The 26,870-nt window shown below is 41.1% G+C and overlaps 1 protein-coding gene across 2 annotated transcripts in view; it reads left to right on the top strand.

Moving 5' to 3' along the window:
* Positions 1-26,870, top strand: part of DOCK8 (dedicator of cytokinesis 8) — a 237,852-nt gene that overhangs the window by 169,743 nt on the left and 41,239 nt on the right. For both annotated transcript variants that reach the window (XM_040248157.1, XM_040248226.1), the window contains 7 exons: positions 1,126-1,221; positions 7,851-8,000; positions 9,835-9,948; positions 14,140-14,295; positions 16,104-16,243; positions 21,276-21,445; positions 25,074-25,216. In XM_040248157.1, coding sequence (XP_040104091.1) covers positions 1,126-1,221; positions 7,851-8,000; positions 9,835-9,948; positions 14,140-14,295; positions 16,104-16,243; positions 21,276-21,445; positions 25,074-25,216 — 969 coding nt within the window. The remainder of the gene's footprint in view (positions 1-1,125; positions 1,222-7,850; positions 8,001-9,834; positions 9,949-14,139; positions 14,296-16,103; positions 16,244-21,275; positions 21,446-25,073; positions 25,217-26,870) is intronic.

Here is a 26,870-nt window from a genome sequence, read left to right as displayed (position 1 = left end):
TGGTTGTCTCACCTTTATTGTTTACCTTGTTCAACATCAAAGCTGTTGTCAAGAGTATTAACAAGTATCCAGATAAACTAGGAAGTAGGGAAGATGCAAAAGGTGTAAAAAATCACTGCTACATTTGCAGTCAGATGAGCAGTCTCATGACCTGGTGAGAAGTATAGACATGAAGTGGAGCATCAGACCCTAGGACACAGAAGTTTAGAAACCGAGAGAGTTCAAGCTGCTACCTCTATACCTTTTAACACAGATGATCTACTAATAAGACTTCCCTTGTAGCTCTGCCTGCAGTGCAGGAGACCCAGGTTCAATTCCTGGGTCAGGAAGATCCCCTGGAGAAGGAAATGGCAACCCACTCCAGTGTTCTTGCCTGGAGAATCTCATGGACAGAGGAGCCTGGTGGGCTACAGTCCATGGGGTCACAAGTCGGACATGACTCAGTGACTTAACCACCACTACTCATAAACTGAATTCATCTCATCTCTCACAAAGCCGTAGACGGATTATAAAAACAAAAATTGTTCTCTCTGGAAGGAGTGGAGTTACCGTCTTGACAGTGTTTCTCTAATCAAGGTTCCCAGCACATAACCTCAGGCCCCATTCCAGGCCTGCTGAATCTGAAATGCTGGAGGTGGGCTCAGCAGTTTGTTCCTTAGCAAGCCCTCCAAGGGATTCTGATGCACATTCAAGTCCGAGAACCATTGCTGCCAATCGAGTTTATATATGAGAAAACTCAGGGTTAGGAGAGGAATGCTTTACACATGGTCACACAGAGGGTTTACAGTGGAACCTGGGAGGAAGATAACAGACAGTCCCAGTTCCAACTGCTGCCCATGAATGCTTCCCCCGTAGAAGCTTCATTTTCCAGATGAGGCCATTCCTTCTAGTCTAGCTCTCCAGTATAGTACCACCACCAGCCTTCTGCCTGCTTAAAATACCCTCCAGTCTCAGATTATTTCAGCATTGATTTTACCTTCCACTAGACATCTGGTCTAAGACATCTGGGACAGATGCATCAAAACTAACAGACTATTACAATTGGGAAAAAAGAAAAGTTGGCAAATAAAACACCTAATACAGACTGTCATTACATACATATAATGTTTTGTGTTTGTTGTCCAGCATTTCCATGAGGAGCTTGCCCTACAGATGGTGGTCAGCACTGGAATGGTGAAAGAAACAGTCTTCAAGTACTCCTGGTTCTTCTTTGAGCTTCTGGTGAGATTCTTGCACGTTGTATCTGTGCTCAACAGGGCACGAACAGCGCATTTAAACAGACAGTGAGGTTCCCTGTAGTAGGAACTGACATCTTCTCTACCGAGTTGCTCCTGCAGAAAACCTGGGCTCATTCTTTCAGTGTTAACTCTCCCTTACCCCTTCATCCACCTTCCGCCAAACTTTACTGATTCTGCCTTGAAAATGTACCGGCACCTGCCACCTCTCCCCATCTTTACCACTCCCCGTCTGGTCAAGCTTCCATCATGCCTACAATCACATCCTCTTTGCCCACACATACTCATTTTTGCCCTCTGCCCATCCAGTCTGTATAGGGCAACTCAATGTTACCAGATAATGACACTTTCCTCTTTAAAACCTTTCATTGATTTTCAGAGTACTGGAAATAAAGCACACATTTTTCTCATGACCTAAAAGGCCCTTGTATGATTCTGCTTCCCTTCATCTCTAACCTTGTCTTAAGACCACTCCCCCCTCATTCAGCCACATTGTTTCCAGTTTGGTCCTTTGAAGATGCTGAGGCTTTTTCAGTCTCAGAGCCTTTTTAAGATGCTCTCCCCACTCCCTACCTTTCATTTCCCCCAACCTCTGCACACATACACACTTTGGAGGTGGGGGGCGGGTCTTCTCTTTATGTCTCAGCTTTAAGGCCTCTTTAGAGGCCTTTGCTAACTTCCTCATACCCCAATATGTCTACCACTCTATTCCTCTCTTTTAAAACACCCTCTTTATTTCCTTCTTAGTGCTTATCACAATTTGTTTTTCTCTCTTGCCTATTGGATTTCTAGGATTTCGGTCTGTCTTCTTCTTTATTATACCTTTAGATGCAGAACATGACGTGACATCATACAAGCACCGACTAATACTCATTGAGGGGAAAAATGAAACTTGTAGATATGTTTACCTGCAATTTCTATCTGTTCTTTAGCAGAAAATCAAATGGTATAACATACTCTTTAAAAATGAAGAGAATAATAGTAATACCTATTTTATACTGGAAGTGAGGATTTTACCATAAACCCATAAGAATAAGCATTTTGTCAATGTTTATAAATAGAGATGCATTGTGAAATTAGCTTAAATGAAAAAGTATGAAAACACAGACACTAACTACACAAAGATACACACACAGACAATCCAGAGGATAAAGAGTGGATTGAAATTTAGTAATAGTGTTAGCTTCACATCGACTGGATGTTCTTCCTCTGTGACACTGTTTTTAAGTGGATAATTTTTTTTTAAGAGAACGATGGTAGGATTTTCACCTGAGCTCTAGTTTATTTATGTAAGTTCAAGCCCAGGTGAAAGAGGACAATACTGAACATAGAGAACAAGACATGTTCTCTATGGACATGGAACAGGACATAGAGAACAAGAAGGTCAAAGGAAACAAAAATAAAGCACACACTGTTGAGGAAATGGGAAGTAATGTGGAGTAGAGTTGAAAAGAAGCCAGGGCCCTGCAGCAGAAGCACATCAAGGGTTCAGATCTGCTAGAGCAGCAGTCCCCGGCCTTTTTGGCACCAGGGACCAGTTTTGTGGAAGACAGTTTTTCTGTGGACCAGGGGTGAGGGGAGGTGGTTTCAGGATGATTCAAGTGCATTATACTTACTGTGCATGTTATTTCTATTATTATTACATCAGCTCCACCTCAGATCATCAGGCATTAGGTCCCAGAGGTGGGATCCCTGCCCTGCCTTAGAGTTCCACCAATTTCCCACCCCTCACTGGAAAAAAGTGTTGCTAGAGATGTCTTTTCAGAGCGCAATGCCAGATGCCTGCAGCAGAATCACCTGTGGGTGCTTAATGAGAATCACGCAGATCTGGACCCCTCCCTGGAATACTGAGTGTGATGAGGAACAGGGAGCCGATGGTGCAAGTGCCTTCCAAGCTGGGAGTCTGCCCAAGTGCCTTCCAAGTACACTGAAGATCCACTAGTCCACACTGCCTCTGCTCTGTGAGGCCCGAACAGAGCTAAGGGTCTTTATGTGCAGCTAGCACCAGGAGTTTGCATTCTAAAAGCCAAGCTGATTCAGGTGGATGGCTGCAGCTCACAAGTCTTGGAGCAGCAGCATTAGCAGTGAGACATGAGCTTTGTGCTTTGGCAGGAAAAGGCTGGCCATAAACCCTTGAGGGAAGAAAAGAATCAAAACCACCACTCCATGCCCAGTACATCCTGCATCTATGTACCCATCCCACGCACCATCAAGTTTCTCCATAAAGATTTACTCAGCTCATAATCCATCTATAGATAATTCATACAAATAATCTTCAACTGAGTTGATCTTCCATACTGCAAATTTTGAAAGACATGAAACGAAAGCTCATTTTAGATATTATAGAATCTCCCTGATGACTGAGATGGTAAAGAATCTGCGTGCAATGCAGGAGACCCAGGTTGAATCCCTGGGAGAAGGGAAGATCGCCTGGAGAAGGGAATGGCTACCACGCCAGTATTCTTGCCTGAGAATTCCATGGACAGAGGAGCCTGGTGGGCTGCAGTCCATGGGGTCACAAAGAGTCAGACACAACTGAGCAACCAACATATTTTTCATTTAGAAGAGAGTCCCAAAGGAAAGCAGTATCTCTATTCAAAGATGCTTCCTGTTGGGAATTCCCTGTCAGTCCAGTGGTCAGGACTCTGGGCTTTCACTGTTGTGGCCCTGGGTTCAATGCCTAGTTGGGGAATTAAGATCCTGCAAGCTTCATGGTGAAGCCAAAAAAAGGTTTCATGTTATTTACTCACACATATGCACACATGTCACTTAATCATTCTTAGATCTCCTGCTTATCATGAGCAGTTATCCTCAGTGCACACACAGGACCCCAAGGCTAAGCAGGGGTTTGCCCAGCCCTCTCAGCCAGGGAGGGACAGAGCCTCAGTTCCACAGTGCTCTAATTCAAGTTCTGTTCCTCTGCAATTTTGCTTCTCCTTGGAAGCTTAAAGTTACAAAACATTTTCTTAGCCTAACGTGTTAATAACATGTGAGAACTTTGTATTCTGAAGTCAGCTTTAATGTGATGCCGCAATTACTATCCCATTCCCAGTGGCAGTGAACTCAGCTTTGCTAGGCCTGAATGGCTCCTTGTGACATCTTAGAGCTCTTTTTCTGAAGCGAGTTGGCATTCTCTGAAGATGTAATGATGACTCTGTCCTTCATATAGTCCCAGTAACAGCTGGCATCCCCAAGGGAGGAAAAACAATAACATCTAAAATGTGTTGAGCACCTAACTACGTACATGCCAGGCACCATTGTAAGCCTTGTGAGCATTATCTTGTTGACTCCTCAGACAACCTCCAGACAGGTTGTCCCCAGTTACAGATGGGGTTGGAGGAAGTTTGAAGGCCGTAAGGAGAAGTTTGTGGGTCCACCAAACCTTGTCAGTCCCACTTCAGTGCCCCTAACCCCCTAACTGCAGGGAGCTGAGAACCGTGGAAAAGCTGAAAATTGCTTTTGATCTTGCACATTTATTTATTAGGACTCAGTAGGCTCAGGAAAGAAAGCAAAAGTTAAAGCTGATGGGATTCCTTCCTCTAGGAGTCCCTTATGGTAAACAGATTAGAAGCTGGAAAGAAAGTCCTGCTGAGATGAGCACTTGGAGGGGGTTAGTCAACATGTAGATCTGCCAGGGCACCAGTTATCTAGGGCTCTGTAGGTTATAACTAAGTCTGTCAGGGTCCTGGCAGTACAGCATTGCTCAAAAGGGTTAACTGAAAAGCATTTATTAAGGGACTTTGCCCAGGGTATGTTCAGGGTTACAGGAGTAGAGGAGGGTTGGTGAGACACCCAGGGAGCAGGAGGTGCTGGAAGCTGGGGTAAGGAGCAGTATAAGCAAGGCCGAGAGAAAGCCGAGGCAGAGAACAGAGTCCGCATGACAGGAGCTGACATCAAAGAGAAACACTGCCACTGCCAGAGGCACGCTGCCCAGGGATGAGGACAGTGGGATGGGTGTGTACCTGGACCATTCTCTTCTCCTGCCCACTAGTCCCCTGACGGTGCCTCCTAATGGCCAGCTCCAACCAGAAGCCCAAGTTCAAGGAGTCCTGAATGATGTAGTCTGTAGAGATCAGCTTCCTAGGGCTCAGAGGTAGACAGAGAAGGGCAAGAAAAGGAGCTGGAAGCTAGGGTGGAGGCAGAAGGAAAAGTCGCAGCCCCAGCCAGACTTTGCAAGGAAACTGATCTTGGATTCAGACTGGGTGCCCAGTCCTCCACACACTGCTTATGCAGTTGCCTTACAGATGCATGAAAAGGTGTTTCAACACCAAAACAGCTGTTTTCCCAAGAAGCCTAAAGAGAAAGGAACTACAACCTCCTTGGGTTTAGCCAACTACCTAGGCGATTTAACACCCTTTAGTTATATTAATGCCCACGTGCTAATGAACAACCACTTTGGCGTCATCAGAGCTGTTGAAAACAATCCTTGGCAGATTTCACAGTTGCTAATGAATAAATCCCCATGCTTCTAGAAACTGTTGAGCCAGACTTTGGGGACACAGAGGTAAATGGTGACCACTTTACCCCAGAGTACACCAAGGGTTTCTTAGTATCCCTGCTTTGAATGGGTCACAGAGGCCCATATGGAGGAAAATGTTTTCCTGCCTCAACCCACACCACAGATAAGGACCAAGAATCCGCTACTATTTCTAAGGTGTGTTTCTCTCTGGAGATGCAGACGACACAGTTGGCAAGCAGGTGACAGTCTGGCAGGAGGCCGTTAGTTGGAAGTGTGGTATTGTGAGGATTATCCATTTGGTTGTAGAGTCGCCAAACTCAGCAGGCAGGAGGCAAACACAACAGTGAGTGCTAAAAACCCAGTACTGGGGTGGGTTAGGCAGTGGGGAATCAGGAGCAGGTAGCCCCAAACAAAGGGGCTTGTCATTCTCGGTCCTTAGTTAGGATCACAGCGAGAGAGGTACTTTGTGGGACAAAACTCAGGTCCAGTTCCTACGTCTCATTCAGGCCCTCCACTGAGGATTTGTGACTCTGTGCGGTACAGACACGTCCCTGTGTCCTGAGCCAAAAAGGACTCTACTGTGAAAAGAAACTAGGGTTCTTACCCCGGGCTCTAGGATTTTAGATTTTTAGGTCTTCCCCAAGCTGGCTATGGCATTGTCTTAAAACATATTTACCTATGTGTATGCTTTCGCTTCGTAGTTTACCTTTTCTTTGTTTTTGTTTTTTGATTGTTTGTTTCTTTTTCTTAAATCTCTGTTTATCTCAGTACTAAAGAAAATTGCCAGCCCTGGCTTCTTAGAAATCTGCTATTAGAGCTCTTAGAAAGGTGAAAGTGTTAATCATTCAGTCATGTCCAACTCTTTGCAGCCCCACAGACTGTAGCCCACCAGGCTCCTCTGTCCATGGAATTCTCTAGACGAGAATACTGGAGTGGGTTAGCCATTCCTTTCTCCAAGAGATCTTCCCAACCCAAAGTTCATACCCAGGTATCCTACACTTCAGGCAGGTTCTTTACCATCTGAGCCACCAGGGAAGCCCAGCGCTCTTAGGAGTGAAAGTCATTTTCCCATACACTGTCTTGGTCCCCTCTCCTTCCAGTCCTGACCTAGGGGGTCATCTTGAGGCAGGTGTGGGCAGTTTAACGTTCCGGGGCCATTTCTTTTTGCAGTGTCTCTCTGACTGTCATGGACACATTTATAGAAGGGGTAGACACCCAACCATACCGTCTCCCAGCCTTTCCCATCCAACTGTTTCTGATAGCTCTGAGAGTTTCCAACAAGGACAGGATACAACCTCAGACTCTATCAAAGAAACTGTATTGACCCAGGAATCTCCTGGCCCAGGAAGAAGTCCAAAAAAAATAAGCATGATGTTGATTTAAAATTGTGGTAGGCATTGAGCTGGTGTTGTCCTAGTCATAATGTAGGCTATCACTGATTGATAAATAGGTTTTTATTTAAACTACATATACATTAAATATGTATTTTAAATATAGAATTATATACATATTTATATATGTATATATGTATATTTAGCAAGCTAGTTTTATAAAACTCATAACATAATTTCTCCTAGAGACAAAGTTCCAAATAGTGGTTAAGTTTCCAGCCTGCATACTATAGAATTGTGTTTGGAACAACTCTTCTTCCGTTCTACTTGAAGCTGACATAAGAGGGACATTTCTCTCTTCTTCTCACTGTAGTTTCAGACACAGAAATGACTTCAGTTTACATCAAAAACAGTCTCATTAACAGTTCCTTCTCCTGTAAAGTTGTCTGCCATGATAGGGCGGTGCTGCAGTGTCACGGGGGGCGGGGTGCAGTCCAGGCCTGCCTTCCCAGCTGAGAGAAGGGGAGTCTCGTGACACTGCAGCTGAAGAATTAAGCTCCCTGGCTTTGACAGCATCAAGAAGGGAGCCCCCTGACTTGGGGTCAGGAAGAGGGCACCCTTCCCACCTCCTGCTGCCATGGTAACCATCAGGGTGTCAGGAGCAATTTTCAGACCAGAGCCTGCATGGGCAACCAACCACCAGCGCAGATAAAGTGTTAGAAAGTCCATTGCTAATGAGCTTTTCTTCCAGGCTTTTCCCTTTTTCCCTAGTGTACAAGCAGGTCACCAGTTTCCAGGTTGACATTTCCCCCATCTTCTCTGTAGGTGAAAAGCATGGCCCAGTATGTACATAACATGGACAAGCGGGACAATTTTCGGAGGACTCGTTTTTCTGACCGTTTCAAAGATGACATAACTACTATTGTTAATGTGGTCACCTCGGAGATTGCAGCCCTTTTACTAAAACCTCAGAAGGTAACTGTGTCATTTTACTCTTCACTGTCTGAAATTTTTTACCCTGGGCATAAATTATTTTCATAATCAAAACACAATAAGACAGTAATTAAAATGTAACTAACTGTACATGACAACTAAATTCACTTTGTTATACTGGACAGCACCCAGTGGTGGGGCTGGGGCATTGCTATCAAAAATTATAATGTGGGGAATTCCCTCGTGGTCCAGTGGTTAGGACTCTTGGCTTTCACTGTCAAGGGCCCGGGTTCAATCCCTGGTTGGGGAACTGAGATCCCACAAACCGAATGGAGCTTATACAAAATGAAATTATAATGTGGAATTAAAGTAGTTTAAATTATTGTATCAACACACTATGAGAGGAAATATTTTTGTTCTTAGCAAATATACCCTGAAGTTTTATATTTGTAACCTACTCTCAAATGGTTAAAAAAAAAAAAAAGCTAAACAGGAAGAGAGATTGATAAAGCAAATATAGCAAAATATCCAGTACTGATGAGTCTAATTAGAGGAGTTCTTTTGACTATTCTTGCTCCTTTTCTGTAAATTTGAAATTATTTCAAAGTAGAAAGTAAAAAAAAAAAAAGTAAAATGAAATAAAATTCTAAAATTTGAAGCCGAATTAAAAATTCTATAAAATTTGAAGCAGCAGTGATCATTATTAATACCTTTATTATTATGAAGAATTTGTATGCTGCTCTGTACTTAGGAGAAGAAACTTCCACTTGGTCATTTCTTATGGCAGACTTTATGAGAGTGGCAACGGTGTCTCATTTTGGCAGGCATGAAAAATGAGGCACAGTGAGGTTGATAAATTTTCCAAAAGTCAACACAGCTAGCAGCAAAGTCAAGACTGAAGATTCCAAGCCCAGCATATTCAGACAGATACTTAAGTAGTGGTCCAGGTGGAGGATGCTAAGAGCATGAGGACTTGCCACTCCATGTTAACTGTGGAAACTTCTTTACCAAGTCTCCACCCATGCCAGTGGCTGGTCAGCTTGGCCTGAATTTGCAAACTGCTCATCATAACAAGAGGAAAACATTTCAAATCATATTTTCAATAGTTCAGAGCAAATTGATTTATCAGTCTGAGAATAAAGGACATAAACATGAGAAAGTGAATCCCTGATTGCTCTGAAGTGCTGTAAAATCCCTCATAAATATGAGCACTGAGAAGTAGTAAAAACTAAACCCTGGCTTCAATTCATGCAAGAGTTCACTCTACTGTGTATGACTCTGCCCTCTCTTAGGCTAGGAGTGCTGTCTAATTGGAGAAAAAAATTCCTTAAGTAAAAACTGATTTTTTTAATCCTGATTACATTTTCTGCAACAATCCTTTCAAATTAAGAATCTGTCTCATTGAAATAGTAAATACATTTCAAATTACTTTTTCTAAAACAGTCATTAGCAGAATCAAACAAATTATAGTAAAGCAATATAAAGAAATTTAAGAAAATATGAGAAACCAGAGAGTAGGAAAATGTTCATAATATAATGTTGAATGAATAAATTCAGGACTCTGAATTTATTGTATACAGAGAATAAACTCAATTATATACAGATAAATATGCACATAGGAAAAAACACTTAGAACCAGATATACCTAAATACTAACAGTAGGTAATGAATTACTTCTTTCAACACTCATGGCATCAATTAGTTTCTAAAGTATATTGCTATAGTTTTGCAGGGTTACCTGCTTTGCTCAATGTCTTCCAGAGGGATACTGGCTGAAAAGATATGACCTGCCTCTCCCAACTTCCTCCCCCCACCAGGGCCACAAGGTTTACTAGCAAATGATGGGGGTGTTTGTATCAATATGCTTGTTTTTAAGGAAACCGAACAGGCAGAAAAGATCAACATTAGCCTGGCTTTCTTCTTGTATGACCTCCTCTCACTCATGGATCGTGGCTTTGTGTTTAACCTCATCAAACATTACTGCAACCAGGTGAGTGTTCCCTCAGACCTAGCCCTGTTGTTCCTGGTTCCTTCCCATCTGACGTGATGCTCATTGCCATGGCGTGCTCCCTCGTTCATTGCCAAGTTAGACAGTTTGACTCCTGTACATTCTGGGTTTTGTGGTACATTCTTCAAGTCATTTGTTTTGTGCCTTGAACTTTGGTAGACACACTAGTTTGTGCAGATTCCTGGAGCATTTACCAAACCAGCACAGAAGGGCCAACAAGGTCCATGGGCATTGAGACTTATTAGTGATACAAACTGCTTTCTTCAGTTTAGCATTTAACAGAATTACATGACTGTGGGATTCAGTCTTTGACCAGGGATATAATCAAAAGTATGAGGTCTCTTTTCACACATTAAGGTAATTAATTAAATTGCAGTTGTGAAAGTCTAACATTAAAGAACTCTAGTAAAATCAGTCAAAGAGACTGAATTTCACTGAGCAGAAAGCAAATATTGTCATCTGGTATATCTGCAGGGTATTAGTTTTAAGACCCTTCCCAGTACCCCCAAGGATATCAACATTTGTGGATGCTCAAATCCCTTCAATAAAATAGTGTGGAATTTGCATATAATTTACACACATCTTCCCATATACTTTAAGTCATCTGTGGATTGCTTATAATATCAAATATAATGTAAATGCTGTGTAACTAGTTGCCTGTGCAAAATCAAGTTTGCTTTTTTGGAATGTTCTGGAATTCTTCTTTTTTTTTTTATTTAATTTTATTTTTTATTTTACTTTACAATTCTGTATTGGTTTTGCCATACATTGACATGAATCCACCATGGGTGTACATGCGATCCCAAACCTTTTTCCAAATAGTTTCAGTCCTCAGTTGGTTGTCTCACAGATGCAAAAACTGTGGATATAGAGGGTTGGCTGTATTTTGTGATTACAGAGCGTTTCAGTGCTGTCTCCCCAGATTTTTCAAATGGAATCCTACTTTTGTTCACTATTCTCCCCAAACTATCCCAATAATAGAAATATAAGTAGCAGTTACTGTTGCTACTCCTTTTCATATTCCTGTTTTTTAGGACCACCATCACTGTCATCGCCACCAGCATCACCACCCACCACCTTCACCATCACCATCACTGTCACTACCCTTAGTTTCTTCCTGTGGACAAAGCTCTGTGTTCACATTATAGAAATCATCTCTCCTGTTTCTTGCAAGGTGTTATTGTCAACATTTTGCATATGATAAAGCTGAAGTTTGGAGGACTTAGTATGTAACTTTTCCAGGGAAGAAAGAGCCGTGGCTTCTTTACTCAGGGTACAATGAGTTAATCACTGTGTTCCACCAGAACTAATAACTCTCCGTAGTTAATCCCTTAGTGACCATAAATAAGTCATTCTATTTCTTTGAGTCTCATTTTCTCATTTGCAAAATAAAAGGATCTCCCCTCCCTGCTAAAAAGACCATGACTGTTCTAAAGAGACTCCTAATAAGGAAGATGACTTATGAAGAATCCTAAGGAAATATCAGAAGTACCAGAGCAGGAAGATCTTGTATAGCCTGACCCCCTGCCCCTGCTTGGGTCTTCTGTCCCTGTCCCACCAGAATGGTGGGAGGAAGTGGTGGAGGAAGGTGCCATTTCCCTTTGCCATTACTCTTAGGTGTTTAGGATGGCAGGTCATTGGATGAATTGCAAATACGAGTTAATCTGTGTTCCAAAACTTGATGTTGAATATATGGAAAGAGAGGACTGGAACACCACTATAAGCCCAGGGTTCCCCTCTGGTATAAAAAAATTTATCCATGACACTTGTTAGACTGTAAAGCAGACTCTATTCAGGACCATTGTGATAGGTATAAGGACCACTGCATTGGATATTTCAGTAGGGGAGAGACTGCGTTCAACTCTGAATACAGAAGGAAAAATGCCATTTTGTAGCCAAGGAACAGGGTAAGAGTAGTGGATGAAAAACTACTAACAGAAAAATCAGGGGTAATGGGAGAATTCTGGTCAAACTAACCTAACAGCATTCTTGCTGAAGGCAGGTTAGGGCGATCAGAACCACCTGGGGAACATGAGGGGTGAGGAATTTGGTTAGATCGCAAGGGTGAGAAATGACAGCTGAACTGACTTAGCAAGATCGTTGTGAGAATTGGGCCTCCAAGGCTACAACTTTGGGCCCTGACCTTTGCAAAGGATGTTTGCACACAGGATGCACTTTGCCTGTGTGCATGCTAAGTCACCTCAGTCATGTCTGACTCTTTGTGGCCCCATGGCTTTACCCAGCCCCATGGCCACAGAGGACTGTAGCCCTCTAGGCTCCTCTGTCCATCAGATTCTTCAGGCAAGAATGCTGGAGTGGGTTGTCATGCCTTCCTCCAGGGGATCTTCCCAACCCAGGGATCAAAAATGTCTTACATCTCCTGCATTGACAGGTGGGATCTTTACTATTAGTGCCATCTGGGAAGCCCAGACTGCGCTTTACTCTTTCTTAATCATTGCTAAAATTATTTTTGAAATTTTTGTCTTCATTGAAGTTTCAAGGGACTTATGAAAGATGCCCACAATGTGGCCTTCTTTCAAATGCAGATATCTTGCACTTTCAAGTTCAGATAGCAGGCTTGACCCAACAACTCTGTGAGTGGCCGTTGAGTGAAGGGCATAAGACTGAGTTTTAATTAGTTTAATTTGCTGGTGTCCCTGTTCAAAATCAGCCAGAAATACACATTGATAAGAGTATGGGTTCTGGTAAAGGTTCGTACACAGAAGTCATATATTCTGTTTTTCTATAGTACATAATGGCATTCATTTTTTTTCCAATAAATGTCTACTAACTACAGATTCTATAGGTAAAATGCCGTAATACAATGGCTTTTTCCTAAAATGGCTGAAAATATGTGCTCATTTAAATTATATAGTTTATAAAACTGCTCTTAAAGTGCATGAAGAGGAAGCATGGCCATTTGTAAGGGTGAGTCGCTTGGCTTCCTGTGCTGGGCCAGCAGAGTCATTGTGGTGATATCCTGAGGTTGAAGCTCCATCCCTGGTGGCTCAGATGGTAAAGAATCCGCCTGCAATGTGGAAGACCTGGGTTTGATTCCTGGGTCGGGAAGATCCCCTGAAGAAGGAAATGGCAACCCACTCCAGTATTCTTGCCTGGAGAATCCTCATGGACAGAGGCGCCTGGTGAGCTGCAGTCCACGGGGCCACAAAAAGTCAGACACAGCTAAACACACGCAGCACAGAATGTCCATCAAGCCCCTCTTTGCTCACATTGTCATGGCCCGTCGCGTCTCAGTCCTTCAGTTGTCAGCCTGCCTGAAGGAAGCAAGGGGTCTCTTCCAGACTGTCATGTTTGCCAGCTTTTCATTGCTTTTTTCAGGGTTGGTTGGTTTGAAAAGATTTTTCCTGAAAATTCTCCCAGCTTTTCTTTCTCCTCCACTTCCTCCTCTCCCACTTTGGGGCAGATTCCTTGGCTTTTATGCAGGGACTAGTACTTTCATAAATAATTTGATTCTTTCATCTAGGGACTGGTTTGAGAACTTACCAGTGGGGCCTTTAATTAGAAACCACAAAGAACACTTGTGGCATTCAAGTCATCCAGTCCTATTTCATTAGTTTTGTGTGGCTGCATGTGGGGTCAACTCCTTTCCTTTAGTTTCTCAGACACGGTAGGATTTTTGTGAAATTATATTGTGATACAGTGAAGACATACCTCCAGGTTATTTTAGGCGTGAGCTTGCCATCCATCATATTAGAGATTTGACGAGGGTAGGGTTGAGGCAAGCGTTCTCATTATGGACAGCTGTTAGACTAGAATCCTAAAAGGAACAGTAAAGTGGCTCAGTGATAAAGAATCCGCCTGCAATGCAGGAGACACAAATTCAGTCCCTGGGTCAGGAAGATCCATTGAAGTAGGAAGTGGCAACCCACTCCAGTATTCTTGCTTGGGAAATTCCATGATCAGAGGAGCCTGGAGGGCTACAGTCCATGGGGTTGCTAAAGAGTCAGACATGACTTAGTGACTGAACAATGACAATGGATGAAAGCTTACTGGACCTTTCTATAACGCAGTTTGCCATCTGTTGCTCTGTCCCACTCATTTTTATTCCATTGATTGCTGTAATCTGGGGAGAAAGGATAATTTTGTGTCTGTCAACCTCAACTCCATTCACCATAGTGTAAAACCTCTTTTCTCTCCTCATTTTCTTACCAGCTGTCAGCCAAGCTCAACAACCTTCCAACGCTCATTTCCATGAGGCTGGAGTTCCTGAGAATTCTCTGCAGCCATGAGCATTACCTCAATCTGAACCTCTTCTTTATGAATGCGGATACCACTCCAGCGTCTCCCTGTCCCTCCATATCTTCCCAGGTAATCAGCTAACTGGAAAGTGTTTAAGCCATTTCATTGAATTAGCTTGGCTTAGTCATTTATTCCTATGCAGGTTGGTCTTCTTATTTAGAAGAAAAATTGAGTTATTCAAACCAGGTCAGTTGATCCAGATACACATACGTATGCTACCCAAAGTTATTCCATCTAACTAATCATTTATAAGCTATGTGATTGTTTTCTATCTGGGTTCAAGGGTCCCTGCTGAGGCCAGCTAGAGCATGAAATCTATATGTATTATGAAAAATGTCTAATTCATAGAAAAATCACAGATCTTCTTTTGCTGACAGTCTTTACTTTAGCTTGACAGTCTCCTTTGCTCACTTCCCTTTTCCTAAACCTTAGCACCATAAAATTTATGAAATTACAGTTAGTTTCCTTTATATTGATTCCCAAATGATCTAGTAGTAGTTTTTACTACTGGATACTGTATTATATCTTTGAATGATCCAGAACTTTCTGCTGATTCTGATATAGAATGAAATTAAGTACAGAATGATTCTACCTTGAATCATATTCTCGAAAATTTAGCTCTTGAAACACTAAAAATATCTCTTTGCAAAATAATCAAATGGTCTGTTTTATAGAGTATATTTCTTAAAATTCTTTTTCTTAATCAGCACAGAAGAGTAACACTTGTAGTAATATTTAGAGATGAGGCTTTGACGGCATGGCCAGTCTCTTTTTGTAGATCAATATTATGCAGGTTATGTTAGGTGGGCCCCAGATTTCACAGGATGTTAGGAGGTATTATACAAATATAGAATTCTGAAGACAAATCCATTTTAGAAACTCTGTGTTAAAAGGCTTCTTTGCAATAGGCCATTCAAGAGTCTCTAACTTGTTTATATAAATTATAATGCCCCTGGGTGGCAAAGGAAGTAGGAGGAGGTGAATGATAAGCAGTGCTTCCCAAAATGACTGGACTCTGGAAATCTTTTCTTTTTCCTCCATCGATTTGGGGGACTGGTGTCCTCTAGAAAAACTTTATAAAATACTGCTGTTTAATAGTCACATTCCATATATAGGGAACAAATCAGGAGCTCAGAATAGCAAGCAAGATTTCTTCTTTTTAGGTTTGCTTTCAGATGCCTTTTCTTTGATACTAGCACAAAGGAGGAGGCTTATCTTAATAATTCTTTTAAAAATCTTAGCTATTCACGCCAGATGACATTCAGATTCAGATGTGTGCTGCATGCCCATGTTCCTGTGAACTGGGGAAGAGCTGATTTAAGGGCAGCTGTTCCACACCTGCCAGCTCTGCCGCTCATCCTCCCCCATATTCCCCTTCTGACCACCTCCCAGGGCCACCAAACTGGAAAGGCTGGCTAGAGACATTTGGAGTCTCTTAGTGACATACGAAGTACGCCCTAAGATAAAAACACATGCATTGGCCAGGACTGGTAAATGTGACACTTCCCTGCCTGATGCTGCTTCTGGTTTCCAGGCCAGCAAAATTCAGGCAGTGCAGGTAAATCATATTCAGAAGTGTAAACAGAACCTTAAATACAGGCGGCAGTCTGTTATAGAGGAATCATATAATATGAGGTAGAATCCCCATTTCCCTATCCAGATGTGATCCTAGGATTTTAGTCTTCCTCACTAGTTGAGCAGAGTAGACACTCTAAGTCTCAGTTTCCTCATCTGACACGTAGGGACGTGAGCAGTAACTGCTTCACTGCGTTGTGCCTACAGAGCCTGGCTGGTAGCATGTGCTTGAGGCATCCTCGCCATCGTGGTGTTAATTCCAATTCTTGTTACTCAGAAAACTGCCCCTTACATTGCTACAGAACTCCAGCTCCTGCTCCAGTTTCCAGGACCAGAAGATCGCTAGCTTGTTCGACCTGACACCCGAGTACCGCCAGCAGCACTTCCTCACCGGGCTTCTCTTCACCGAGCTGGCCGCTGCCCTGGACACTGAAGGGGAAGGGTATGTCTCAAACATTTATAATGGAACAGAAAGCAAAAAAAAAAAAAAAAAAAGGATGCTCCTTACTAAATTTTTGCACTCTGACCTCTCTTCCTTGGTGAAAAACTCCACCATTCACCAGTTCCAGGGAATAAAAGCAGCCATGTTTTGAGAAAGTAGTGCCAATAGGAAAGTGGAAAGGCATGAGGGATGGAGAGTAACCATAAAATAACTCTTTTCAACTGCTTATTCATTAAGAGGAAGTTACCAATTCTACCAAGGCCTCCAGTGGCTCAGACTGTAAAGAATCTGCCTGCAGTGTGGGAGGCCCAGTTTGATCCCTGGGTCAGGAAGATCCCCTGGAGAAGGAAATGGCAACCCACTCTAGTATTCTTGCCTGGAGAATCCCATGGACAGAGGAGCCTAATGGGCTACAGTCCATGGGGTCCCAAAGAATCGGACATAACTGAGCAGCGCAACTAACACTTTCACTTTACCAATTCTACTAGGTTTCCCTGGGATGCTTGGTTAGTGAGCTGCTTAGAAACAAAGCTGTTTTTATGGTGTACCTTGGATGACCTGTATACACAGAGGCAACAGCCAAATGCCACTTGGTGCACTGCTGACAGGGGCTCAAATCCAAGGAGTGTTAGGATTGGAAAATAATTTATTCAGCCCTTTTAGTGTTCAGGTTAGGCCCATGGAATTGAAGGAACTTGCCCAAAGTTACACAGCAGACTCAAGTCTAGAGACCATGGTCTCCAGAATCCCTCCCTAGAGTCCACCCTCTTGTACCACATTAGCTCTCTACCTGAAAACCTACTCCTACAATGCCTACCTTCTTCCTCCCTCTGTTCAAGAAGTTTCTGAAATAGAATGTGCTGATTACCATTGCTATATGTTATAGATTCTTGTCTAATTCAAGATTCTGAAGTTTTCTCAAAGTATTTATAATTTTGTAACAAAAATAGGACATCTCTGTATGAAACAATTATAAGAGCACAAGTTTATATAACTTCAATAACAAATGTGTCCCAAATGCTTTGTCCATACTGATAATGCCTAAGGGATGGTAGGTCTCTGTCTCCCAGGAGGTCATTGTGGGAAGTCTGATGTTCTCAGCTCTGAATTCTGCCCCCTTCCAGAAATTCAGGCACCAAGTATATCCTTAGCTTCGTTTTCCAAGGCTTCAGTTTCATCAAACTCCTCCCAATTTTCTTGGTAGAATTTTCTACCCTATAGCTAACATGAATTTCCACAGCAACACAAAGTGCCTTGACACATATGCTGAGAATGTGCTGAGAAGGAGGCTTGTGCAGAAAGAAAATTGCCTTCACACACACACCCACACGCATGCATACTTTATCTTAATTGTCCAGAGATTTCCGTGATTTCTGAAAGCATAATACTCTTTAGTATCTACATGAGTGGTAGTCTCTATTTTCCATTTCTCTTCTAGTGAAATGTCTAAGCAATCACACTTTGCATCTGTTTTGATTCCTCATAAGATTGTTGCTGTTATTTTACTAGCAAGAGAGTAGAGTACGTTCAGAGATCATCATGTAATTATGTTTAATCAGGTAGGTCCATTTTTTTCAAACACACGCACACACACAGTACCTCTTCTACCCCCCAAAGGGTAACTAATTAAGAGTGTCACTCCTTTGGCAAAACAATAATTCCTGATTGTTGGGTTGTCAGTAACTCTCCTGGAAAGTCATTAAAAATGCCATTATGGACTTTATATATGAGCAGAAGTCTCAGAAACAATTTATTTTCTGACAATACATCCTTTTGATCAGTTCTTCCTTTGACTGCCAAAGCAATTAATAGTCTCACCAGCACCCACCCATCTGAGGCACAGAGCCAGCGGTACACATCTCAGCCGCTGAACTCCTGAAAGGAGCCACAGCTCCAGATCCTAAGGGATCGCCATGGAACCCTTCTTACCTGAGGGTGTCCACAACACCCATATGTCACTAAATCCAGAGTGATTTTCAAGCATGTGTAAATTATCTAGCATTTTTGTGCTGTGCTACCAAATGTTTAAAGAAGAATTAATTCCAATCCTTCACATTTTTCCAAAAAATAGAAGAAAGGACACATCCAACTCATTCTATGAAGGCAGCATTACCTTGATGGCAAAGCAGATAAAGATATCACAAGAAAACTGCCGACCAATGTGAATATAGATGTAAATATCCTCAATAAAGTATTGGCAGACTGAACTAAACAACATATATTAAAAGGTTATACACCAAGGCTAAGTAAGATTTACTCTAGGAATGCAAGATTGGTTTAGCATCTGAAAGTCAATTGATATAATAAAGGACAAAAACCCCACTCAGTCATCTCAATAGAAGAATAAAAAGCATCTGACAAAATCTAGTACCTCTGGAAAACACTCCACAAACTCTGTAGGAATACATGAGAATTTCCTCAACCTGATAAAGGCATCTATGAAAAACTCACAGCTAATATCATACTTACTGGTGAAAGATTGAATACTTTCCTTACAAGGTCAGGAGCAAAACAAAAATGTCCACTCTTTCTTCTTCTAGTCAACATTTTACTGGAAACTCTACCCATGAAGTTAAACAAGAAAATGAAATAAAAGGCATCCATATTGGAAAGGAAGAAGTAAAGCTGTCTCTGTTCACAGGTGACATGATTTGTTTATAGAAAATCCAAAAGTTCCCACTAAAAAAGCCATTAAAGGTAATAAATGAGTTCAGCAAGGTTGCAGGATACAAGATCAATATACAAAAATTAATTGTATTTCTATACTCCTTCCATGAACAATATAAAAATTAAAAAAATATTCCACTTAAAGTAGCATCAAAAGAATAAAATTCTTAGGAATAAATTTAACAGAAGAAGTTTAAGACTTGTTCACTGAAAACTGCAAAACACTTTAGAAAGGAATAGATCTAAATAAATGGAGAGACATGACATATTCATGGATCATAAAATTTAACATTGTTAAGATGGCAATACTCTCCAGATTGATGTACAAATTCAGTACAGTTCCGCTCAACATTCCAGCTGGCCCTGACCGAAATTGACAAGCTGATACTAAAATGCATTTGAAAATTCAAGGGACTCCAATATAACCAAAACAATCTTGAAAAAAAAAAGAACAAAACTGGAGAACTCACACATCCCACTTCAAAACTTGATACAAAGCAAAATTAATCAAGACTATGTGGTTCTGATCTAAAGATAGATGTATAAATTAATGAAATTAAATTGAGTCTAGAAATGAATCCTTACATTTATAGTCAAATGATTTTTCAGTGAGAGTGCAAAACAATCGGTGAAAGAATAGTGTTTTCAAGAGATGGCACTGGGAAAACTGGATATCCACATTCAAAAGAAGGAAATTGGACCCCTATCTCACATCATATACAAAAGTTAAGGTGTATCAAAGACCTAAATGTAAGTGTTAAAACCATAAAACTCTTAGATGAAATCATAAGGGTAATCTTCAAGAAATTTGACTAGGCAATGGTTTCTTAGATCTAACATCAAAAATAAACTCAGCAAATGAGAAAAAGAGGTAAGTTAGACTCCATTAAAATGAAAACTGTCCTTTAGAGGCCATCATTAAGAAAGTAAAAAGACAGCAAGCAGAATAGGAGAAAATATTTGCAAATCATTGATCTAATAAGGGATTTGTATCTAAAATATATTTTTTATGTCTTATAGCTCAATAATAAAAGAACAAATAACTCAATTTTTTAAAGAGCAAAGGATCAGAACAGACATTTTCCAATGAAAATATGACCAGTAAGCCCATGAAAAGGTTTTCAACAGAATTATCCAGGGAAATGTGTATCAAAACCAGTTAAATACTCCTCTGTCTTTGTTCCTTTGGGCTGCCCTAACAAAAATAGATTAGGTGGCTTATAAACCACAGAAATTTATTTTTCACAGTTCTGGAGACTGAGTTCAACGTCAAGGAGCTGACAGATTTAGTGTCCGGTGAGGACTCACTCCCTGGTTCACAGATGGGCATCTTCTTGCTGTGTTCCCTTGTGGCAGAAAGGGGCAAGTGAGCTCTCTGCAGTCTCTTTTATAAAGGCACTAATCCCATTCGTGAGGGCTCTGATGTCATGCCCTAAAGCACCCCCCGAAGGCCCCACCTCCAAACACTATCACGTAAGGGATCAGGTTTCAACATAAGAATTTGAGGGGAGCAGATCACAGTCAATTCAGAGTACCTGGCTATAATACAGAAGACAGATAATAACCAATGTTGGCAAAGAGAAGATAGAACTGCTGGTGGGAATGTAAAATGATGTAGTTCCTCTAAAGATTAAATGTAGAGTTGCTATATGATCCGATCATTCTACCCTGTGGTAGATGTCTAAGAGAAATAAAAAACCTATACCTACATAAAAACTTATACAAATATTCACAATAGTGTTCATAATTCATCATAGCCAAAAAGTAGAAACAACCCAAATGTCCATCAGTTGATGAATACATAAATAAAATGTAGCCAACTGGTAAAGAATCCACCTGCAATGCAGGAGACCCTGGTTCGATTCCTGGGTCAGGAAGATCCCCTGGAGAAGGGATAGGCTACCTACTCCAGTATTCTTGGGCTTCCCTGGTGACTCAGATGATAAAGAATATGCCTGCAGTGCAGGATACCTGGGTCTGATCCCTGAATTCCCCTGGAGCCAGGAATGGCTACCCACTCCAGTATTCTGGTCTGGAGAATTCCATGGACTGTATAGTCCATGAGGTCAAAAAGAGTTGGACATGATTGAGTGACTTTCACTTTCGTTAAATAAAATGTGATAGGTCTATATGGTGGAATATTATTCAATGATAAAAAGGGGTGAAGTACTGATTCTGCAACATGATGAACTTTAAACATTGAGCTAACAGCAGAGCCAGGACTAGGCCACAAGCAGCTTGCCTCTGGATTCTGCACACCTCTACCCTACTTTGCTGGGTTTTCGTATCATCACCTCATTGTTTAGGAGCATTCTGGTCAACCTTGCTTCACTATAGCCTTTGGCTTTTTGTGTTATGCCAACAGGATCAGCAAAGTACAAAGGAAAGCTGTCAGTGCCATACACAGCCTGCTGAGTTCTCATGACCTGGACCCGCGTTGTGTTAAACCAGAGGTGAAGGTCAAAGTTGCTGCCCTCTACCTGCCTTTGGTTGGTATCATTTTGGATGCTTTGCCACAGCTCTATGACTTTACAGGTAATGATGCCTTCTGTTTCCTTCTTTGGATTGATGGGGGTTCCTGCCAGATTCACTCCTAAAATGAGGTTTCCATTGCTGGCTCCAGTGCTGATAGGCTAGTGTGAGCCCTTCCCACTACCACTGCTTTCCAAACCTTTTTAAACATAGGCCCTGGTAAGTGTATTTTTTAAGCCACATGTATATGTGTTTTTTTTAATTGTTTGCACGTTCATTCATTCATTGGTCTGTTGGTGCATGAACACTAAAGACTGTACACCACAAAGGATGAGAAAATAAGAGAATTACTCCTTTTGGTGATGTGTGGTCTGATGTCTTGAAATGAAGTGTTCCGTCTCTTTTATTTTATGAGCACTTAAGGAAAGAAGCAGACTTAAATGAGTCTAAACATTTGTACCATGCCAAAAAAAAAATATGTTGCCTGACACTATTAGGAAATGCTGCTCTGGCAGAGGAATTTTGCCTTTGGCACTAAAAAGCTTATTAAGGTTGGAATTCAGTATCTCCAACTTTGGCCACCAGAGGAAAGCATCAATTGTTAAAAGGCACCTCCTGAGTTTATTTGCATGTTACAGTTTGGATTAGGGAATGTAGACAAACAAAACTACCCTCACTCAAAAAGAACATCTTATCTGAGACCTGAGAAAGACAAATCCCATCTGCCTGTCCTCCCCCTAACACACACACACACACACACACACACACACACACACACATACCACACACACACACCACACACACACATACCACACACACACACACACACACACACCACACACACACACACATACCACACACACACACACCCCACACACACACATACCACACACACACACATACCACACACACATACCACACACAAACACACATACCACACACACACACACACACACACACTCTGCTGACCACTTCAGGGTGCTTTTTGCTTTTCCCTCAGCGAAGGGAAGTTCTTAGAAATCACTGTGCTATTCTTCTAACTGAAGAATGCTTAAGTATAAAATCCTTGTAAGGAATCATGCTTGAAACCTTAGAACTATCATGTTTTCCTGCTTCCTCCAAAAGCAAAATGTCCTGTGTGACTATTTCTAAACTCCTTGTGGCGACAATCATTTAGCTCATAAAATGAGGGGGAAATGGGCAAGGAAGTTACGGAAGCTATCTTAGCCCCCCAGATGAGCCGGCTGCGCAGTAAGATGCACAGAGCTTCCTGTAGCAGTGCCTGAGTAAAGGGCAAACAGAGAAGATGGTTGGCTTCAGAATTTAAAGGTGCAGTTCAGAGCATGGCTTTGCAGATCCCTTGTAGAATTTTGCATGGACATTTCAAGAAAGTTTCATTTGAGGATCTGTTATTTGTTTGTTCCCAAAGCAGGGAATCACGTTAACACACATATTCCAAAGTTTAATTGTTGATTAAAATTTTCCAATTAGTCACTTTGGATCATAACTTTTTAGCACTTGTTTGTTTGTTTTGGTTCCCAGTGCATATGAAAGTTATGCTTACTCTATATTGTGGTCTATTAAGCGTACAGTAGCATTATATCTTTTTAAAGTACAAACCTTATTTTTTTGTTTTTTGTTTTCAAACTTAGTTATTTAATTGAAGGAAAATTGCTTCACAATATTATGCTGGCCTCTGCCATACAGCAACATGAATCAGCCATAGGTATACATATGTCCCCTCCCTTTTCACCTCCCTCCCACCTCCTGCCCCTTCCCACCCTTCTAGAGCACTTGGTCTTTTAAATCTCAATGATTTCTTTATGTATGCACTTAACTTTATAGTCATGATGTAGCTAACAAGTGGCAAAACAATGTAAATATTCTATTATTAAAGATAATATAGTATATTTATTATATATGAAATCTTCTGATTGATAAACTAAGAGTATAATATTTTTTAAAAAATACAACAGAATTCAAATTCCAGCCCATTTATACCATATGTGACCTCTGGAAATTTCCTCAACCTTTTAATGCCTTCCCTTCCTTTCCTCGGCTGTAAAAACGTGATAGCAATGTCTATATCTTAGGGTTGTGATACAGAGGAAATGAGAGAACTTCTATGAAAGTCTTGGCAGCAAATGTTTCTATCCTTCTCTCCTCTCCTTTTCTTGTAACCATGAGCCTATGCACATTTAGGAAAAATGAGAATGTATCCTCAAAGTAATCCTGATAATGTTATCAAGTCTTGAATAATTGCCACATGCTCTTCATTTCACTGTGTGCTTAAAATTCTATTGACTTAAGAACAATAGTGAATTTTTTTTTAATTGAGTTCTGTTTTTACAAGTTTGGCAGGTAAAAATCTGTTACATGGCTATTTTTCTGAAAAATTAAAAGTTAAAAAACTATAATGTTGACAGGTCTATAAAATTATGAGTTTTTAATGGATCAGTCATACATGTTTTAACACATTTTCCTCAGAACTACTTAAACAAATACTTTCTATGTGTAATTGATCATGGTCTTAAAAATAAACCTTTTAAATTGTGGGTCCCTATTTTGTTTGCATACATCTGTACCTATGTATAAATATAAATATATTACATGAGTATAATAAAGTAACATTTATTTCAGACATTCAAAATCTAATAAATTATTGCTGAATTTGTAATAATGGCTTATTACTCTATAAGGTAATTATTTAATTCTGTAATTTTATATTCCTTTCTATTTGGCCATTATTTGAAATATATAAATGAAGTAAAAATACCATATTATAGAAAAGTATTATGAAAGCTTTAAAAGTTTTTGTTTTTACAGTTTGAAAACTTAAGTTTTCAAGCCTAACCTTGTGCTGGACATTTTGTCTCTTTTATTAGACTGCCTGCTTTTCACTATAGATGGTAACAGATAAATAGTGCTGAATGTCAGGTTTAAAATTACTATGCTGAAATCCCTCTACTAAGCATATTCCCAGAGAAAACTGTATTTCAAAAAGACACATGCACCCTAATGTTCATAGCAGCACTGTTTACAATAGCCAGGACATGGAAGCAACCTAGATGTCCATCCGTGGAGGAATGGATAAAGAAGATGTAGTACATATATAAATGGAATATTACTTGGCCATAAAAAGGAATGAAATTGAGTCATTTGTGGAGATGTGGATGAGCCTAGAGACTGTCATACAGAGTGAATTAAGTCAGAAAGAGAAAAACAAATATTGTATGTTAACACATATATGTGGAATCTAGAAAAAATGGTACAATTGATCCTATTTGCAAGGAAGAAATAGAAACACAGACATAGGGCACAGATGTATGGGTACCAAGTGAGAAAAGGAGGGGTGAACTTTTACTGTCTCCGTAGTTTTGCCTTTCCAGATGGACTTCTTTCACTTAGTAATATGCATTTAAGTTTCCTCCATGATTTTTCATGGCTTAATAGCTCGTTTCTTTTCAGCACTGAATAATATTTTATTGTCTGAATGTGCCACAGTTTTTTATCCATTCACCTATTGAAGGACATCTTGGTTACTTCCAAGTTGTAGCAATTATGAATAAAGCTGCTGTAAGCATCTGTGTGCAGATTTTTGTGTGGACATCACTTTTCAACTCCTTTGGATAAATACCAGGAAGCACGATTGCTGGATCATGTAGTAAGATCAATAATATTTTAATTGCAGCTGCAGAAGCTCGAGGTGGAAAAAATCATTCCAGTAGCTCAGATGAAGAACAAGAAGGGACCAGTGCAATTAATCAGAATGTGGCATTGGCTATAGCTGGAAATTTTAATTTGAAGACAAGTGGAACAATGTTGTCTTCCCTGGTATGTTGGTCCACATTTCTCCTGTTTATTTTTCATTTTGTGTCTTTTCCCATCTATTAATGGATGTGTTCCTAAATTCACCTACCAGAACCCAGGATAGAACAGGCAGTGAGATTTCTGCCTTATTGCTTAATGCTGGAAGAAATTGTGTGAGGCTAGCAGTTGAGAAGGAAAGTGACACAGGTGAGGTAACACAGACAGGATTCTGACAGTGGCAAGAGCCTCACAGAACAAATTCAGGCAATTTCAGTAGTGTTAAGTTCAAGGTTGGAAAACCAAGAAAGATGAACTTGGAAAATCTGAGATGTTGCAAAGGAGATCAAACCAAGGATCCCTCAGGTGGGAGGCTTGCACTCTGTGGAATCTACCTCTGTCCCTTGCTGAGCTCTGACAATCCCTTTTCCAAGACAGAGCTGCATTCTCCAGCTTAATTTAAGTTTGCTTTTCAGTGTAGCATTCATATCTGCAGAGAACTCAACCCAGTTCTTTCCTGGGAAGACAGCCTCTCAACCTATAATTCTGCTTTGCTGAGTGACTGTCTTCTCTTCCCTCTAGCACTCCCTGATTCCCACCCCGCCCCAACACACACCCATAAGAGTTGAAGGACAAGAGGTGCAAAAGAGAAAAGACACGGACAGCTGACATTACTCATCCTACAACTGAATAGATATGACGTGCTTTCTGACCTCCTCTACCTTTCTAATATCCGTCTTACCAGAATTGGGTGCTTCAGGTGGTATGCACCTTTACATTCTTGTTTGTCTCCAGCAGAGAAACTTAAAAGTCCAAGCTTCACCTCTCAGAAGATATTTCCTATGAAGTTATAATGCATTTAAAAATATTACTTCTTCTTGTGGTCATACTCAGAAAAACTAAAGTTAGAGTAACTTCGTAAGCCCTATCCTCCCCATTCAAACCTACCATTCCCCTCACATATGAACTAACACCTCTCTGCAGCTTCACTCCTACATCTCGTTGGATATTAGCTACGCCACGTGAATCACATCTTGTCCTTTGTGTTGTTTGGATGAGCGACAGAGAGTGTGCTCAGCACTCTAAAATGAACACTTGTGGCCAAAGCGTGAGAGCAAATAGCCTGAGCCCCCACACCCTGTCCCCAGGAAAACATAAATTGTTGTTGAAGTACTGTTCTAAAGGACTCCACTGAACTATGTATTTGATTCATTTGCTGAGCAGTTCATGACCCTTATACTTTGGACTCTGACAAAAAAGCTAAATCTCGAATAGTTAGGGTATTTTGGGAACCAAGCCAAGGTAGTTATCTGCTATAAATCCAACCCTGCAGTTTCCGATGTGAAGGAGATATACTTGATTTTAGCAGCTTGGAAGCCCTTGTGGATTACTGAGATTGGGTGTGGGGAGGGCATGGTCAAGGTCCAGGGCAGACCACCAGACCACACTGCTCCTGAAACAGACTGCTGCTGCTGCGTCGCTTCAGTCGTGTCCGACTCTGTGCGACCCCACAGATGGCAGCCCACCAGGCTCCCCCGTCCCTGGGATTCTCCAGGCAAGAACACTGGAGTGGGTTGCCATTTCCTTCTCCAATGCATGAAAGTGAAGTCGCTCAGTCGTGTTGGACTCTTAGTGACCCCATAGACTGCAGCCTACCAGGCTCCTCCGTTCATGGGATTGT

This window comes from Oryx dammah, unplaced genomic scaffold (assembly GCF_014754425.2).
Source record: "Oryx dammah isolate SB20612 unplaced genomic scaffold, SCBI_Odam_1.1 HiC_scaffold_1, whole genome shotgun sequence".
Taxonomy (NCBI): Eukaryota; Metazoa; Chordata; class Mammalia; order Artiodactyla; family Bovidae; genus Oryx; species Oryx dammah.
The sequence above is the reverse complement of the archived record's forward strand: the minus strand, read 5'-3'. Positions and strand labels throughout refer to the sequence as shown.